The 16,728-nt window shown below is 37.8% G+C and overlaps 1 protein-coding gene and 2 long non-coding RNA genes across 3 annotated transcripts; all 3 read left to right on the top strand.

Annotated features, from left to right (window-relative positions):
• Window positions 1-31: 31 nt before the first annotated feature.
• Window positions 32-1,499, top strand: LOC145237037 (ribonuclease P protein subunit p29-like). The gene has a single exon (XM_080099746.1). The coding sequence runs from the start codon at window positions 111-113 to the stop codon at window positions 774-776; it is 666 nt and encodes a 221-aa protein (XP_079955872.1). The 5' UTR covers window positions 32-110; the 3' UTR covers window positions 777-1,499.
• Window positions 1,500-6,932: 5,433 nt separating this feature from the next.
• LOC145238549 (uncharacterized) lies at window positions 6,933-8,586 on the top strand. The gene is made up of 2 exons (XR_013862141.1): window positions 6,933-7,188; window positions 7,802-8,586. It is a non-coding gene; the product is annotated as an uncharacterized LOC145238549 (long non-coding RNA).
• A 1,267-nt stretch (window positions 8,587-9,853) lies between these two features.
• Window positions 9,854-11,578, top strand: LOC145238481 (uncharacterized). The gene is made up of 3 exons (XR_013862126.1): window positions 9,854-10,213; window positions 10,298-10,380; window positions 10,534-11,578. It is a non-coding gene; the product is annotated as an uncharacterized LOC145238481 (long non-coding RNA).
• The last annotated feature ends 5,150 nt before the right edge of the window (window positions 11,579-16,728 follow it).

Consider the following 16,728-nt stretch of genomic DNA (forward strand, 5'->3'; position numbering starts at 1 on the left):
TGAATAATTTATAACTACATAAACATATTGGGCAAACGGGTTTTAGTAAAGCTTAGCCCCTGAGATAAGGTTTTCAATTAGCATGTACTTGACTTTGACTGCAAGCAACCATGTACATTTTGCAGGAACGCCCTTTTTTGTCACTTTATATTCTTGACATTGTGTTTATCATGGCAAAAGAACAAGAACGGTTTGTTGAAAGTTTGGTAAACAAAACCATACCCAACTTTTCTGACAAGAAAAAGGACAAACTGTTAAAGCAGCTGAATGTGAAACCAATTATGCTCAAGTCTGAATCCAACAGTACATTTCTGAAGCAAAAAAAGAAATCAAAGCGAAAACGCCTGGGGAAGGTAATACCATCTAGACCTGCCACAATAAAAAACTGCAAATATAAGGACTTTGGATCTTTGCGAGAGTTATGGATGGGATACATAAAAGAATTGCTTCCACACAATGTGGGCAAAAATGATGAAAAAGTTATACAAGACCTTTTATTAAAGGCTGATTATCATGGAGCAAATATAAAAGTTGTACAAGCAAAATGCAAAGACCAGGAGGGAATCTTTGGAACAGTTTTAACAGAATCTAAAAACATTTTTCAACTCATTACAATGGATGACAAAGTTGTTAAAATTCCCAAAACAAATACCATTTTTGAGGTGCAACATCCAGATTTACAAATAACTATGTTTGGTGATCAGTTTTGTTTGAGACCTGCACACAGGTTAACGAAAAAATTTAAAAACTATATTCCAGCTATGCACTTAGTCTAGCTTGAAGTTGTGGTTGTAATTTTCTAATGTGGTGATTCTTTCTTTTTTTTTCTAATGTGGTGATTCTTTGATTTCTTTTTTTTAGTTATCTTTTTGTCAACAAAACTCCTATAATTTGGTAATGGCAAATATAAAAAAATAAAATAAGGGTTTTATTCATCATATACATAACAATTACATACACTTTTTTGTGGAGTTTTGTAAATTTATATTGTGAATTGAAATCCATCAATTTGAAAATGTTTTGAACATAAATCTATTTGAAAAGACAATGGTTTACATCACATAACTATTTCATTTTAAAACAGGGCATCTAATAGGCCTAGCATATATCCTCTTTCGGGGAAAGCCCATATTGTTTGCTTTGAATTGAACCATCAGCTTAACCTTTACCACAGTGATTCTCAAACTGTGTGCCACGACACGCTAGTGTGCCAGGAGATATTTCCTTTTTTTAAAGTGCAAACATTTCCTGGTGTTTTAGGACTTCATGACGAAATACTGGTCTGCATGACAACGTTTCAAAGCATATTATTGGTTATGAAAAGCACTCTTACCCATGACAATTAAATAGAAAAATACTATTTTTAAACATCTGAGTTATGTTTACCTGTGAAGTGTGCCTTGGAAGAAAATTTTTATTTCTTCAACGCACTGCATGCTTAAAAAGTTTGAGAACCACTGCTTCACAGTAATATAAAATAAATGGATTTTTTAACACAGCACCCATGAAATTTTTTATGTGAGGTGTTTTTTTCATACTGAATACATTTTGGTTCGGTAGAAGGCAGAAACCCGTCAAAACCAGTTTGAAACTGGAATATTCCGACGAAAACCCGCCGAAAACCGGGTTTTTCTTCAATTTTTTGATTCCCCAAAATCGAAAAAACGGAAGACTATGGCCTTGTTTTTTTTTCAAATCGGGTCAAAATTTTCGATTTTCGAATCCGGTTTAAACCGTTTCATTACCTATACACTAAAGCGAATTCTGCTGTGCAACTATTTTATTCATCATGATCACATAACCAGTTCATTTTGTAAAAAAAGTCACTTTGCCTGGTTGTTAGTTGGTCGTCAAATCAAAAAAATGTTTCAGTGCGTTTGGGTCAAACATAGCTACTGCTCTCATAACGAGCACATTCATTTCTACCTTCCAAAGTAATGAAATTCGGGTTGTGTCGCTAATGGTCGAATATGTTCTATATTGCATGACCATATCTCGTTTAGTTTTCACATCTGTTTTATCCTGTTGCTATCAATTGCCAACACTAATTTAGAAACGTCGTTTCATATTCATAACTTTCTAGCTTCGTCCGAAAGTAGCAACATGGCATGAAAGTTTCTATGGACTCGTCTAAAAAAAAACTACTCCTAATCTAAAATATCAATATGTTACATAAGTACTTATTACATAAAAAATATAATGATTTCACACAGGTAATGCGAATTGGGTATGAATCAATACTTCGCATATTTTGCATCTCAGTCAAACAGTAACAATATTTTACATAATAAGCCCAAGTATATTTTTATTACGATTGTTGCCCGACCTGCCTCGATGGCGACTTGTTAAAGGCGGCTACAATGTAAACTATGATGTTCATTGCAAATTGTTTGGTGAGTCTGATCTTTGCATCTCAATAACAGCTGACTGATTAACAGCCACACATATGTCTCTTCTTTCTTTGTATTCTTGAATAACGTTAAAGGCGAACGTTCAAATCAGCTACACATCCACTTGGGATAAAACTAGAAGACTCAAAAATAGTCTAAGAATAGACCCAGAATAGACCAAAAATAGACCCAGAAAAGAGCCAGAATTCACCGGCGACAAAGTCGAAAATAAGCTATATATAGTAGAGCAAAATATTGGCTATTGCGTGAAACCTTTTTTCCTTTAAGTTATAGAATTCATTTTATGGCAAAGGTGCAATTCATAAAGTCATAGCGCTCTCTAACCGAGCTGCTATGCTTCTTCTCAAGTACGAGCGGGTGTGTTCTACTTTAAACTTGAAACGGAAACGACAGTATAAACAAGAGGAAGTATGCGTAATGATGAACAAACACCTTATGTTTGTGCAGAACATTCTAGAATAACAAAATGACTCAAAATATCTTATGACTTGCATGAGAACGGAAATACCAACACTTGCATCCAGTTATAAAGAGGTTAAACACTTCCCCTACATGTTGTGCAACATTATTGCAAACAACATGCTAACGTTAAACATAAACTTTGTGCACATTAATATCATGACCGCTACAAAAGCTCCCCCCCCAAAAGGGTGTTAAATGTGTTTGAATGAAAAACACATTTCAAAATCCTACAAAATTTGCGTGCGACACTTTACAAGCGACAAAAAAAAAACACTAAAACGCTGGGTGACGATGGAACGAAACAATTACTTTGCGTTGCAATGATAAATAATGTCATAAATTCTTGTCAAATATGGGTATTGACTCTGCAATTCTTGTAGTAGATATGGTAGCATGAACGAAAACAGCAATCAATATAACCGTTAATATGTCGACAATCATAACATATGCAAATATAAACTATAGAAAAAATGGTATAATAAGTATGATGCGAGATATATATATTGGGTAGCGAGACAACAGGGAAAAGAATGTAATGGTTTCATGCAAACAGTTAATGACATTTAATAAGATATATATTGACTGTTCCCTAAAATTTTGGAAACTAATCTTAACAGAACGATGTATGAAGTTAAGTGAAAGAGCATATGTGAACAAGGTTGCTGTAGGCGTTAATCTATTTACGAGTAAGGGGCTGGCTAAAATGTTAACGCCGTGTGAAAAAGCTCAGTTTGCTGATTGTCGGCAAATTGCTTCCCGTTGATCTTGTAGTTGTTTGACGTCTGAATTCATCTGTTTCTGTGCCGTCACGTGTGTGATGATGTGGCCGGTAAAAAAGGTGGTTAATAGCACTGCAAAACTGGTCATGGATATGACGATTGCAAATAATTAAGTTGGTGCCAATTGTTGCACGTTGGTACCCACTTGAGAGAAAATATCGTTCGCTCGTGCTGGCTCATAATTTTGTAGGCTTGTAAATAGTAGGAGCTCGTGGCTCGAAATGTTTGTTTGTAGACTTGTGAATAGTTGGAGCTCGTGGCTCGAAATGTCTGTTTGTAGACTTGTGAACAGATGGAGCTCGATGCTCAAAGTGGTATGCACCATGCAGACAAATATGGCGTAGAACGACGTCGTGTTTCGGTTAGGATGCTTGTATTCTTGGGTTTGGGCAATTGTTCCCAGCGTAATTGAGCTCACTTGTTTTTGACAGGTTGGTCGTTTAATTGCATGTAATATTTGAGTGTGGAAAATGTGTGATTCTATTAAACAGCTCAAGCCAGCGAGTTAATACATATCATGCAGCGTTAGTAGCAAAACAAGAACGTTTCCGGCTTGACAAAACCGTTGACATGAAACGTGAAATATAAATTGATGGTGAGACACATCGAAGCACATGCACGTTTACAGTTTGACACTAGCAAAATATTTTCTTATATCAATTTTTACTGAATTATAAGTTATATACACGCACACAGCTTAACATGCAACATACATCGATGAATAAACATTACCAATTTATCTTGAAAAGTGTTATTAAGCGAATAAAATATATATTTTACAACACAGAAAATTGTCAAATGCAGATTTCACACGAACTTACTTAACAGAGGAAAAGATGTCAGTTGGAGCGACCGCGTGAATTTCATTTTCGTGACCTTGGTAGTCGATTTCTTCCTCCTCTTTTGTTTCTGATTCCATTGGGATGTCAGTGGCGTTGCACATAACTAAAATGTCTGGTTGTGCTCGAAAAGTCTCTAGCAAGTTCGGTCGACCGTCAGGGCAATCTGTGAGTAACCCTTGTCCAAATGACGTCTTGTTCGAACCGTTCGGGGCATCGCTTTGAACGTGCTGTCCGAACCTTGCTAGCAAAGTACCAATTTGAAGTGACATCTGCCTGCGCTGGAAGTGAGTTCGGAAGATCTGTAGCAACTCGTGGGCACCACTTTGTTGCCCGACCTGCCTCGATGGCGACTTGTTAAAGGCGGCTACAATGTAAACTATGATGTTCATTGCAAATTGTTTGGTGAGTCTGATCTTTGCATCTCAATAACAGCTGACTGATTAACAGCCACACATATGTCTCTTCTTTCTTTGTATTCTTGAATAACGTTAAAGGCGAACGTTCAAATCAGCTACACATCCACATGGGATAAAACTAGAAGACTCAAAAATAGTCTAAGAATAGACCCAGAATAGACCAAAAATAGACCCAGAAAAGAGCCAGAATTCACCGGCGACAAAGTCGAAAATAAGCTATATATAGTAGAGCAAAATATTGGCTATTGCGTGAAACCTTTTTTCCTTTAAGTTATAGAATTCATTTTATGGCAAAGGTGCAATTCATAAAGTCATAGCGCTCTCTAACCGAGCTGCTATGCTTCTTCTCTAGTACGAGCGGCTGTGTTCTACTTTAAACTTGAAACGGAAACGACAGTATAAACAAGAGGAAGTATGCGTAATGATGAACAAACACCTTATGTTTGTGCAGAACATTCTAGAATAACAAAATGACTCAAAATATCTTATGACTTGCATGAGAACGGAAATACCAACACTTGCATCCAGTTATAAAGAGGTTAAACACTTCCCCTACATGTTGTGCAACATTATTGCAAACAACATGCTAACGTTAAACATAAACTTTGTGCACATTAATATCATGACCGCTACAAAAACACACACATACGACAAACAAATGCGCAAAACAACGATGGTGAAATAATAATATGACATTAAAATGATCTTTGACTTGCGTTTTTTTCGACGTTGAAAATTGAGCTGTTTGCCGACAATATAGTTGATATGGGTCAGGGCCTTCTAACTTGCCACGGCATGTCCTTTACATTAGGCCTAGTTTACTGTAAACAGCAATTAATAGAGAATCGCCTTCGTTTTTTATGTTTAGGCTTTTTACTGTCTAAAACAAATTTCTGTGTGTCATTTTAAAATTGCTCCAAAGCAACGTCCATTGATTGAATTAGAGAACCTTTCTCGTCTTTGCCCTTCTGCGCAACACAATGCAAGATTTAGTCATAGCCTAGGGATTTAGGACAAAAAATTACAACCAAACAGCAATCAACTTAACTCAAACAACAAAACGCCAATCCATTTACATACAAAATCAATGCTAGTGGGATGTTTGCTGTTGTTTTGCTGCCGGTTTGAATCTCATCTTAAAATCTCAAATCATCTCAAAAGCGAAGAATAACTTTAGTTTACAAAAAATTGTTGAATGCTAGACACAGTAAAGTTTTATCAAACAATTTTGCGAGTCATCGGTGGAAAGCTACCCCAGTTTTACAGCCAAGCGTAAAATGAGTTTCGCAGTACCAACAACTTTGCGATAGGCCTATACAGGTTTTTTTAAGGTTTGGTTTGGGTGACCGCTACGTAGTTTTAAGAGACCGCAAGTGTTTCATTTAAATACCAAAAACTGTAGTTGTAGTTGCAAGTCCAAATTTTGGGAAACCGCTGGAGAAATTTGGAAATTTGGGACCGTTTCGGTCCCCCAAAACACCTTAAAAAAACACTGAACATATCATTCCATATTAAAAAAATGCTTGGCATAAAGTAAGATAATTTGCGGACGGGCAAAATATTTACCCGAACCGGCACCGGTCCGCGGACCGGCGGTTTTCTGTAACTCACTTTAAAGGTTCACATGCAGGGTTGCGGTTGCGCTTGTTGGTTCTGTTAATGCGTTGAGTTCAAAATCCGCTGTTTTTGGTGGAACCCTAAACGGGAGATAGAGGACGGGTTTTTTCTGCATAAAGACTTAATTCCGACACGGTTTAATCCATGGTGCCAAAATTGTTGAAATGTTTGCCAAAAATGTTGAAATGAGTATATAAAAGTCCCTTTCAATATAGTATAATCTTTAATGCATGCTGTAATTGAGACAGAACAAAATGAACATGTTATATATTACAACGATAGCACTTTTGGTAGTCAGTTACCAATTGTGAATAAAGTCAAGTACAACTTCTTATCATTTAGATTTTAGACGTTGCTTTGCAACTGCTGCACGCGTTCTTTAGAATAGGTTTTTAGTCGTAACGAAGTCTTTAGAAAGTTTCATGTCATGTTGCTACTTTAGGACGAGGCTAGAAAAATATGAATATGAATCTACGTTTCTGAGTAAGTGTTTTTCTCCCTAATTGTTTTTCCCGGGTGACACAAAAACTTGATACGCATGACTAGGCGCAACCAATCAGCGATCTTCAACTTTTTTCGCATGACAAACTCATTCCTGACAAAGTCATTTGTCTCGTGGTGTTTGTGGCGTGCGGAGGTGGAAACATCGAAAAGCAACAAGGTAAATCTAAGTTCGGTTTTTATCGAGTTTATCACATAGTAGGAAATATTGTAATAATAATATTAAGCATGAATGTATGGGTCGCGATGTGCAAGGGCTTTATTTTTTGGAGAGTTATGTTGCACATTTACTGAATTATAAATATGCTCTAAGAAAATGTTACATAGCTATCGTTAGGGGCGTTAGTTATAAATCACTGCTTTGTTTTAAAGTTACAAACCGAAGTTTATGATGTTGAAAAGCATGCGGTTATATGGATCAAACTGCAAATTTTTTTTCATAAACTAAGGTTTTGTTACATATTTTATCTCAATCCTCATTATTTACTATAAAGCTATAGATAATTACATTTTTTGTAACTTAGTGATGCTGGGATTACAAACCTAACCTAAACAGCAACTGTAAAATTCCAGATAAACAGTTCACTGCACGAGGCAGTAGCAACGCTCTTTAGGCATTGTGACGTCACACACGCAGCTGCGCATTTTGAAAAAGCGCCGATTGTGGAACCTGCAACGCGCGTTTATGCTTAAGGCTTTTCAAACCTAGTAGATATATAAGCACAATTGGTAGCACAACGTACACTTTACTTAACATGTTACTTTATTTACAGAATCCTATGTTTTTCTACTCTACGAACACGACAACCTTCATTCATCACCATTCTCTCCAACTTCAAATAATAATTTGTATGTAAACATAGGAGTCTGTCGTGGGTCAACCGGGATTGCGGAATTGTTAGGCCTAACTTAGGTTAACTGGCGCTAGGGATGAGTGACCTATTCTTTGTTCGAGAAGGACCCGTAAAGGAAGTCTTCCTCGGTCAAAGAATGGTCCAAGTCGTTAGGAGTGCTACCGTTTACAGCAAGTTGGCGCTAGGGCTAGAACTACAGGGGCACTCATTAACTAGGGTTAGATTAGGTAACATAGGTGGGGTACGTTTGGGATTCGCGCGCCACGTAGGTACCTATCTTAGATCGATTTTCAGCTAGGCGTGGCGCGTTGCTAAATGGCTTTAGCTAAAATAAGGTGCGCATAGAAACACGGTCTGGGCATGGCCTCCACCGCATTGCATTGGCCGCGGTGCAGGCAGGACCTAGTACGGACACAGCTACCGTCAATGAAGACCCAGGCTCGTGGGTCCGAGGGGGCCTGGCATAGCATATAGCCTGAAAAGTCCTGTGAGCCACCCTGATAGGGCGCAAACTGTTGTTAATTTTTTCCCCCAGCCCTGCGTTTGCGTAAAATACTTGGGTCTATGGGGGGACTCGTGGGCAAGGGCAGTGACGCAGTGTTATTGAGTTATACGCCTTAAAACGTCACTGTTCTTTTAAAAGAAACTTTTGCGCCTATCCTAACTGTAAAATTAGGGACGTTGTGGATTTTTGTTTTCGGGTTTTGACCAGCTTGTTTATCCATGCTTGTACATTCGTTTCTAAGTTTTCTTTACTAAGAAGAGACTGCGAATTGGATAGTAAACATGTAATTTAATAACTCCTGTTATTCGCAATATAGATTTTACATCATATCAAATTTGCTAAATAAAAAGCCCTAAATTCCCTTTTTGCTGGTCAGACCTATTTTTGTGTGGATTTAATTTTTTTTGTTACATATATACATCAGTTCCGTTTTCCTGCTTGACCCGACCATCCAGTCATTTTGGGGCGATGGCATTTTGGGTGGTTGAAAACACGACAGACTCACTTTCTACTTTTCTAGGCTAAATTGCGGCGGCTGTATGCAGGCCAGTTAGTTGAGGTAAGCTTGTGTACTTTTACGTTGGCGGCGCAGGGACGATGGCGGTTCGAACGTTTTTTCAGGTCGTTATCCAACGAATCAGACAAACAATCCGTTTGTTCCGAAGATAAACGACAACTTCCATAGTTTTTTATTCGAGATTAGTATTTTTTTAAGCCTAAACTGCAATTACATTTGTCTGTCGTTTTCCCTCTTTCATCAACAAAACTGTGTGCGGAGTCCACTTTTTCTATCCTTTTTATTTCTTTTTAAGTAGACCAGTTCTTGAGGGGTGTTGTGCCTTTTACATCAGCCAACAGGTTCTTCATGTCGTTGTTGTGTGTGTTTTTACGCCCGTCGCTCGCTCTAACCGCGCGAACCGCCATCGTAAAGTGTTAGAACGTAAAAAAAGTTTAGTTGTCAGGTTTTGCTGTTGTTTCCCATCCAAGTCGACTGATGTTAAATTGTAAGTTTCATGTTTTTTTGCCTCAGTAATTTCTAGAATCTAATTTTGTTTTTCTTTTTCAGAGCAAGAGTCACAATATTGGACAATTTCCATGAAATCTGCAAAAAAAACTATGCAAAACCATGCAATTTAATGCCATTCAGGATTCATAAGGTAGTCTGAAATTTGTGTTTTTCTTTACCACCTGTTTTTATTTTACATCAAATAATATTTCCATTTTTGCAGGTTTAAACTTGTTCTGTTTGTTTTTCAGAGTTTAATATTTTTCCACAGAAATAACGAATTCCTTTGTTTTTCAGATTTCGAAAACCTTTGTTAAATTAATCAAATCTCCTGACACTTTGTTTTGTTTTTCAGGTTTTTATTTGTTTTCAAACTGAATATTAAAACTTATTTTTTTCAGATTTAATATCTTGTAGAAACTTAACATTTTACTTGTTTTGTTTTTTAGATTTAGGTTTCACCTTTTAAAAATTGCAAAAATATGTTTTGCAGGTGACAGGAAAACAATAATATTAGTTGTACATTTTTTTTACAGGTTTAACTAAACTTTGTTTTGTTTACAGATTTAAGGTTTTAAGGGGTTGCAAGTTAAAACAAACAAAATTTTAAGAAGTATAGACTCTTCTGTTTTACAGGTTACTTTTTTAATGATTAACGCTTTTTCTCTTTTACAGGTTTACCACATTTTACTTTTGTTTTTCAGCTTCATAAAGCTTTCGTAGGTTTAGAAAATTAGGTTTTCTGTTTTACAGATTCTACTTGGCATTTTAACTGCTGAAATAGAGTAATATAGGGAAAACAGGCATTTCAAAAGCAAATGTAAGTATTTCGACGTTTATTATCACGTGTTTAGGTCTGTAAGTACCTAATCACGTGATTAAAATATTTTAATTTGTTTTTCAGACGCTGCAGCAGACAATGACGTCATAGGACGAGCAAGCAAACGACGAAGACCAAAACAATGTTTTTGGACAAAGGCCGCAAAGGTAAGCAAACATTATACAAGTTATTTTTTTAGAAATTATGTCGAAGGTGTGAATAAAAATTACTTATTTTTATGCCTGAATAGGCCCAATTTTCGCATTTAACGTGCGTTATATGTTTGGTTCACTGTTTAAAACCATTTTCTTTATTTTCAGAGACAATCCCCACTTTTTTGGTGTCCGACAAACGGCAGGCATCATCGCTGGAATTCCCCCTGACGTCATCACCGTCGTTCTGGCAACACCCAACCCAACATTTCACTTCGCCATCGCAACATCCTACGTCAGTCACAAAAATCACGTGACGTCATCGACAATCATCTCGGTTTCGCAACTTCTTGCGTCACTTTGTCGTAAAAACGTGACGTCAGGTACGGTACCATTCGGCCGTCAACCCACGGTGACACTTACGTCACAATGACGTTAATTTCATGTACGTCATGAGCTTGCAGCCGGTTGGGAAACAGTTGTAGCTCCAGCATTTTTAACTGAACACTTCGAGACATCGAACTAGCCTTCGAGCTTACAAATACGAACACTACTGCATTTAAACTTGTTTGGTTTTAAGAAAAGCACAACGTTTGGCAGGTGTTGCGATGTTTTTTATGATGTGCGTTTTATCTGTGCTAGAAACGTGGATAAATTGGAGGTTTCAGGAAATACGTTTTTGCATGCATTAATACATTTCACTTTTATGCTCTTTTACGTGCTACTTGTGATGTGATTTTACTAACATGTTTAAAGTTAACTGTTTAATTGAAGTAATTTTTTAGAACCCTTCACCTATAATTTCGTTGCTGTTTTATGTTTTTATTAATGGTCTTTAGGTTAAAAGTGGTTGTTTTCATGCCCTGGGAATTATCGCGTGAATTGTCGTGCATGTTTCCTGTTCTCTGCTGAAATCTCGATCATTGTTCATTAATTTGTTTTTTTTTGTGGAAATGGTAATTATTGCAAGATACCTCAATAACTATGTAACGTAATGTTATTAAACCGATGTATATTTGATTTCTGCCAGGTATATTAGTAACGTTATATGGTCCTTTGACAAATATGTTCTGTGTTTTAGAATGCAATCGAAATTACTGTTGGCTCGCTGTCTTGCCAACCTCGTACAACACAATTACTTTCGCGAATTTGTTTTTCTATTTGTTTTATTTTGCTTGTGCATCCATTGTATAAAACTTAGTTCATTACTGCTCTCGGCTGTTATTTATTCATAATACTTTACTTGATGCGGTTTTCATACCTGTCTATTTTGCACTGCTCTTTGCAGCTTCTACCTTTATCATCCATGTCAGCGTGACCAAACTAACCAAAATATAGTTTAATGTAAAAGCTGTTGTGAACGGTCATTGCAGTGTAACAATACTAAACCGAAATAACCCGGTAGTGCCTATTGAAGCTTTTCTATGTTCGCACCAGATTATTATCCTTAGTGTCTTATTTTGTCTTTTTCAATGTCCCCTTTTTGTATTACTTTAAAATTGGCTAGTCCATTTTCACATTTGTATGAAAAGAACGTTGATGAATAGCTTTAAAAACAAAATCGTAACGTTGAAGGAAGTTTAACTATTTCAGTACAAACTAATGCCATCACCGGTGTTTGCATATACCAAGCATCTGCATTACTGAGATGGCAAATGTGTATTCTCATTCTTATTATTCATGACGGGGTTTTCTGTACCTGTTAAAGTATTGTGCTTCACTGGTAATTGCGTAAAACTGGAAAGACTAAATACACTTTGGTGACATAAGCACATTTGTTTAATATTAGTTGCATTGTTTTTTCGTCGCGAGAACATGAATACAAGTAAAACCAAGGTTTTAATTAATCTGTGTACTTCAATTGGAGATCAACGTCAATGGATGGTTCGTGCCGGGTTCTAGCTTAGTTTTACTTTAGCGGGCTTTGGTTGGGATTGCATGACCTCACACAAGGTCAAGTTTACATCGCAAATTCGCTTAGATAACTTATGGCTCAGTTCGGTAATTTAAAAGAGCTGTTTAAATTTGCAACTTTGAAGTATTGTTTTCGTGCTATTGAGTTTAACTAGTGACAGTTGGTCTTAACTGCGAAGTCATGGGCGGGTGGGTTACAAGCATGGGAGCATATTAATAGTGCAACATTTATCCGGGCAGTGCAAATAGGTTTAGATTTTCTATCGGATCACACAGGATGCCAGGAAGAAAACAAGAGGACATAGTATTGCTTTGCACCCTTTTTCCATTTATGTGAGAATATGAAATGCAATTTTCAAAATCATTTGTTCTAATCGAAGAAAAATCCGGTTTTCGGTGGGTTTTCGCGGGAATATTCCAGTTTCAAACCGGTTATGACCGGTTTCTGCCTCCTACCGAACCTCCAAACCGATTTGAACCGGTTTTTAACATCGAAAATTATGACCAGATTTTTAAAAAACACTCAGGCCTTTCCGTTTTTTCGATATTTGGGGGTCAAAATATCGAAGAAAAATCCGGTTTTCGGTGGGTTTTCGGGGGAATATTCCAGTTTCAAACCGGTTATGACCGGTTTCTGCCTCCTACCGAACCTTCAAACCGGTTTTCAAAATCGAAAATTTTGACCCGATTTTTGAAAAACCCCAAGGCTATAGCCTTTCCCTTTTTTCGATTTTTGGGGGTCAAAAAATTCGAAAAAAAATCCGGTTTTCGGTGGGTTTTCGGGGGAATATTCCAGTTTCAAACCGGTCATGACCGGTTTCTGCCACCTACCGAACCTCCAAACCGGGTAAACCGGTTTTTAATATCGAAAATTTTGACCCGATTTTTGAAAAACCCCAAGGCTATAGCCTTTCCCTTTTTTCGATTTTGGGAGGACAAAAAATCGAAGAAAAATCCGGTTTTCGGTGGGTTTTCGCGGGAATATTCCAGTTTCAAACCGGTTATGACCGGTTTCTGCCTCCTACCGAACCGGTTTAAACCCATTTTCAAAATCGAAAATTTTGACCCGATTTTCAAAAAACCCAAGGCTATAGCCTTTCCGTTTTTTCGATTTTGGGGGGTCAAAAAATCAAAGAAAAATCCGTTTTTCGGTGGGTTTTCGCGGGAATATTCCAGTTTCAAACCGTTTATGACCGGTTTCTGCCATCTGCCGAACCTCCAAACCGGTTCAAACCGGTTTTCAAAATCGAAAATTTTGACCCGATTTAAAAAAAAACCTAAGGCCTTTCCCTTTTATCGATTTTGTGGGGTCAAAAAATTGAAAAAAAATCCGGTTTTCGGTGAGTTTTCGCGGGAATATTCCAGTTTCAACCTACCGAACCTCCAAACCGGTTTGAACTGGTTTTTGAAATCGAAAATTTTGACCCTATTTTTTAAAAAAACCTAAGGCCAAAATATCGAAGAAAAATCCGGTTTTCGGTGGGTTTTCGCGGGAATATTCCAGTTTCAAACCGGTTATGACCGGTTTCTGCCTCCTACCGAACCTCCAAACCGCTTCCAACCGGTTTTTAAAATCGAAAATTTTGACCCGATTTTTGAAAAAACCCTAAGGCTCCAGCATTTCCCTTTTTTCGATTTTGGGGGGTCAAAAAATCGAGGAAAAATCCGGTTTTCGGTGGGTTTTCGCGGGAATATTCCAGTATCAAACCGGTTATGACCGGTTTCTGCCTTCTGCCGAACTTCCTAACTGGTTCAAACCGGTTCAAACCGGATTTCAAAATCGAAAATTTTGACTCGATTTTTGAAAAAAAACCTAAGGATCTAGCATTTCCCTTTTTTCGATTTTGGGGGGTCAAAAAATCGAAAAAAAATCCGGTTTTCGGTGGGTTTTCGCGGGAATATTCCAGTTTCAAACCGGTTATGACCGGTTTCTGCCTCCTACCGAACCTTTAAACCGATTTTCAAAATCGAAAATTTTGACCCGATTTTCAAAAAACCCAAGGCTATAGCCTTTCCGTTTTTTCGATTTTCGGGGGTCAAAAAATCGAAGAAAAATCCGGTTTTCGGTGGGTTTTAGCGGGAATATTCCAGTTTCAAACCGGTTATGACCGGTTTCTGCCTCCTACCGAACCTCCAAACCGGTTTAAACCGGTTTTCATAATCGAAAATTTTGACCCGATTTTTGAAAAAAACCAAGGCTATAGCCTTTCCGTTTTTTCGATTTTGGGAGGTCAAAAAATCGAAGAAAAATCCGGTTTTCGGTGGGTTTTCGCGGGAATATTCCAGTTTCAAACCGGTTATGACCGGTTTCTGCCTCCTACCGAACCTCCAAACCGGTTTAAATAGGTTTTTAAAATCGAAAATTTTGACCCGATTTTGAAAAAATCCAAGGCTATAGCCTTTCCGCTTTTTCGATTTTTGGGGGTCAAAAAATCGAAGAAAAATCCGGTTTTCTGTGGGTTTTCACCGGAATATTCCAGTTTCAAACCGGTTATGACCGGTTTCTGCCTCCTACCGAACCTCCAAACCGGTATAAACCGGTTTTGAAAATCGAAAATTTTGACCCGATTTTAAAAAAAACCCAAGGCTATAGCCTTTCCCCTTTTTCGATTTTGGGAGGTCAAACATCGAAGAAAAATCCGGTTTTCGGTGGGTTTTCACCGGAATATTCCAGTTTCAAACCGGTTATGACCGGTTTCTGCCTCCTACCGAACCTCCAAACCGGTTTAAACCGGTTTTGAAAATCGAAAATTTTGACCCGATTTTAAAAAAAACCCAAGGCTATAGCCTTTCCGCTTTTTCGATTTTGGGGGTCAAAAAATCGAAGCAAAATCCGGTTTTAGGTGGGTTTTCACCGGAATATTCCAGTTTCAAACCGGTTTAGACCGGTTTCTGCCTCCTACCGAACCTCCAAACCGGTTTAAACTGGTTTTTGAAATCGAAAATTTTGACCCGATTTTTGAAAAAACCCAAGGCTATAGCCTTTCCCTTTTTCGATTTTGGGAGGTCAAAAAATCGAAGAAAAATCCGGTTTTCGGTGGGTTTTAGCGGGAATATTCCAGTTTCAAACCGGTTATGACCGGTTTCTGCCTCCTACCGAACCTCCAAACCGGTTTAAACCGGTTTTCATAATCGAAAATTTTGACCCGATTTTTGAAAAAACCCAAGGCTATAGCCTTTCCCTTTTTCGATTTTGGGAGGTCAAAAAATCGAAGAAAAATCCGGTTTTCGGTGGGTTTTCGCCGGAATATTCCAGTTTCAAACCGGTTCAGACCGGTTTCTGCCTCCTACCGAACCTCCAAACCGTTTTAAACCGGTTTTTGAAATCGAAAATTTTGACCCGATTTTTGAAAAAACCCAAGGCTATAGCCTTTCCCTTTTTCGATTTTGGGAGGTCAAAAAATCGAAGAAAAATCCGGTTTTCGGTGGGTTTTAGCGGGAATATTCCAGTTTCAAACCGGTTATGACCGGTTTCTGCCTCCTACCGAACCTCCAAACCGGTTTAAACTGGTTTTTGAAATCGAAAATTTTGACCCGATTTTTGAAAAAACCCTAAGGCTATAATCCTTTCCGTTTTTACGATATTTGGGGGTCAAAAAATCGAAGCAAAATCCGGTTTTAGGTGGGTTTTCACCGGAATATTCCAGTTTCAAACCGGTTTAGACCGGTTTCTGCCTCCTACCGAACCTCCAAACCGGTTTAAACTGGTTTTTGAAATCGAAAATTTTGACCCTATTTTTCAAAAAACCCTGAGGCTATAATCCTTTCCGTTTTTACGATATTAGGTGGTCAAAATATCAAAAAAAAAATCCGGTTTTCTGTGGGTTTTCGCGGGAATATTCCAGTTTCAAACCGTTTATGACCGGTTTCTGCCACCTACCGAACCTCCAAACCGGGTAAACCGGTTTTTAATATCGAAAATTTTGACCCGATTTTTGAAAAACCCTGAGGCTATAATCCTTTCCGTTTTTACGATATTTGGTGGTCAAAATATCAAAAAAAAATCCGGTTTTCGGTGGGTTTTCGCGGGAATATTCCAGTTTCAAACCGGTTATGACCGGTTTCTGCCTCCTACCGAACCTTTAAACCGATTTTCAAAATCGAAAATTTTGACCCGATTTTCAAAAAACCCAAGGCTATAGCCTTTCCGTTTTTTCGATTTTCGGGGGTCAAAAAATCGAAGAAAAATCCGGTTTTCGGTGGGTTTTAGCGGGAATATTCCAGTTTCAAACCGGTTATGACCGGTTTCTGCCTCCTACCGAACCTCCAAACCGGTTTAAACCGGTTTTCATAATCGAAAATTTTGACCCGATTTTTGAAAAAACCCAAGGCTATAGCCTTTCCCTTTTTCGATTTTGGGAGGTCAAAAAATCGAAGAAAAATCCGGTTTTCGGTGGGTTTTCGCCGGAATATTCCAGTTTCAAACCGGTTATGACCGGTTTCTGCCTC

This window comes from Phallusia mammillata, chromosome 7, assembly GCF_965637545.1.
Source record: "Phallusia mammillata chromosome 7, kaPhaMamm4.hap1.1, whole genome shotgun sequence".
Taxonomy (NCBI): Eukaryota; Metazoa; Chordata; class Ascidiacea; order Phlebobranchia; family Ascidiidae; genus Phallusia; species Phallusia mammillata.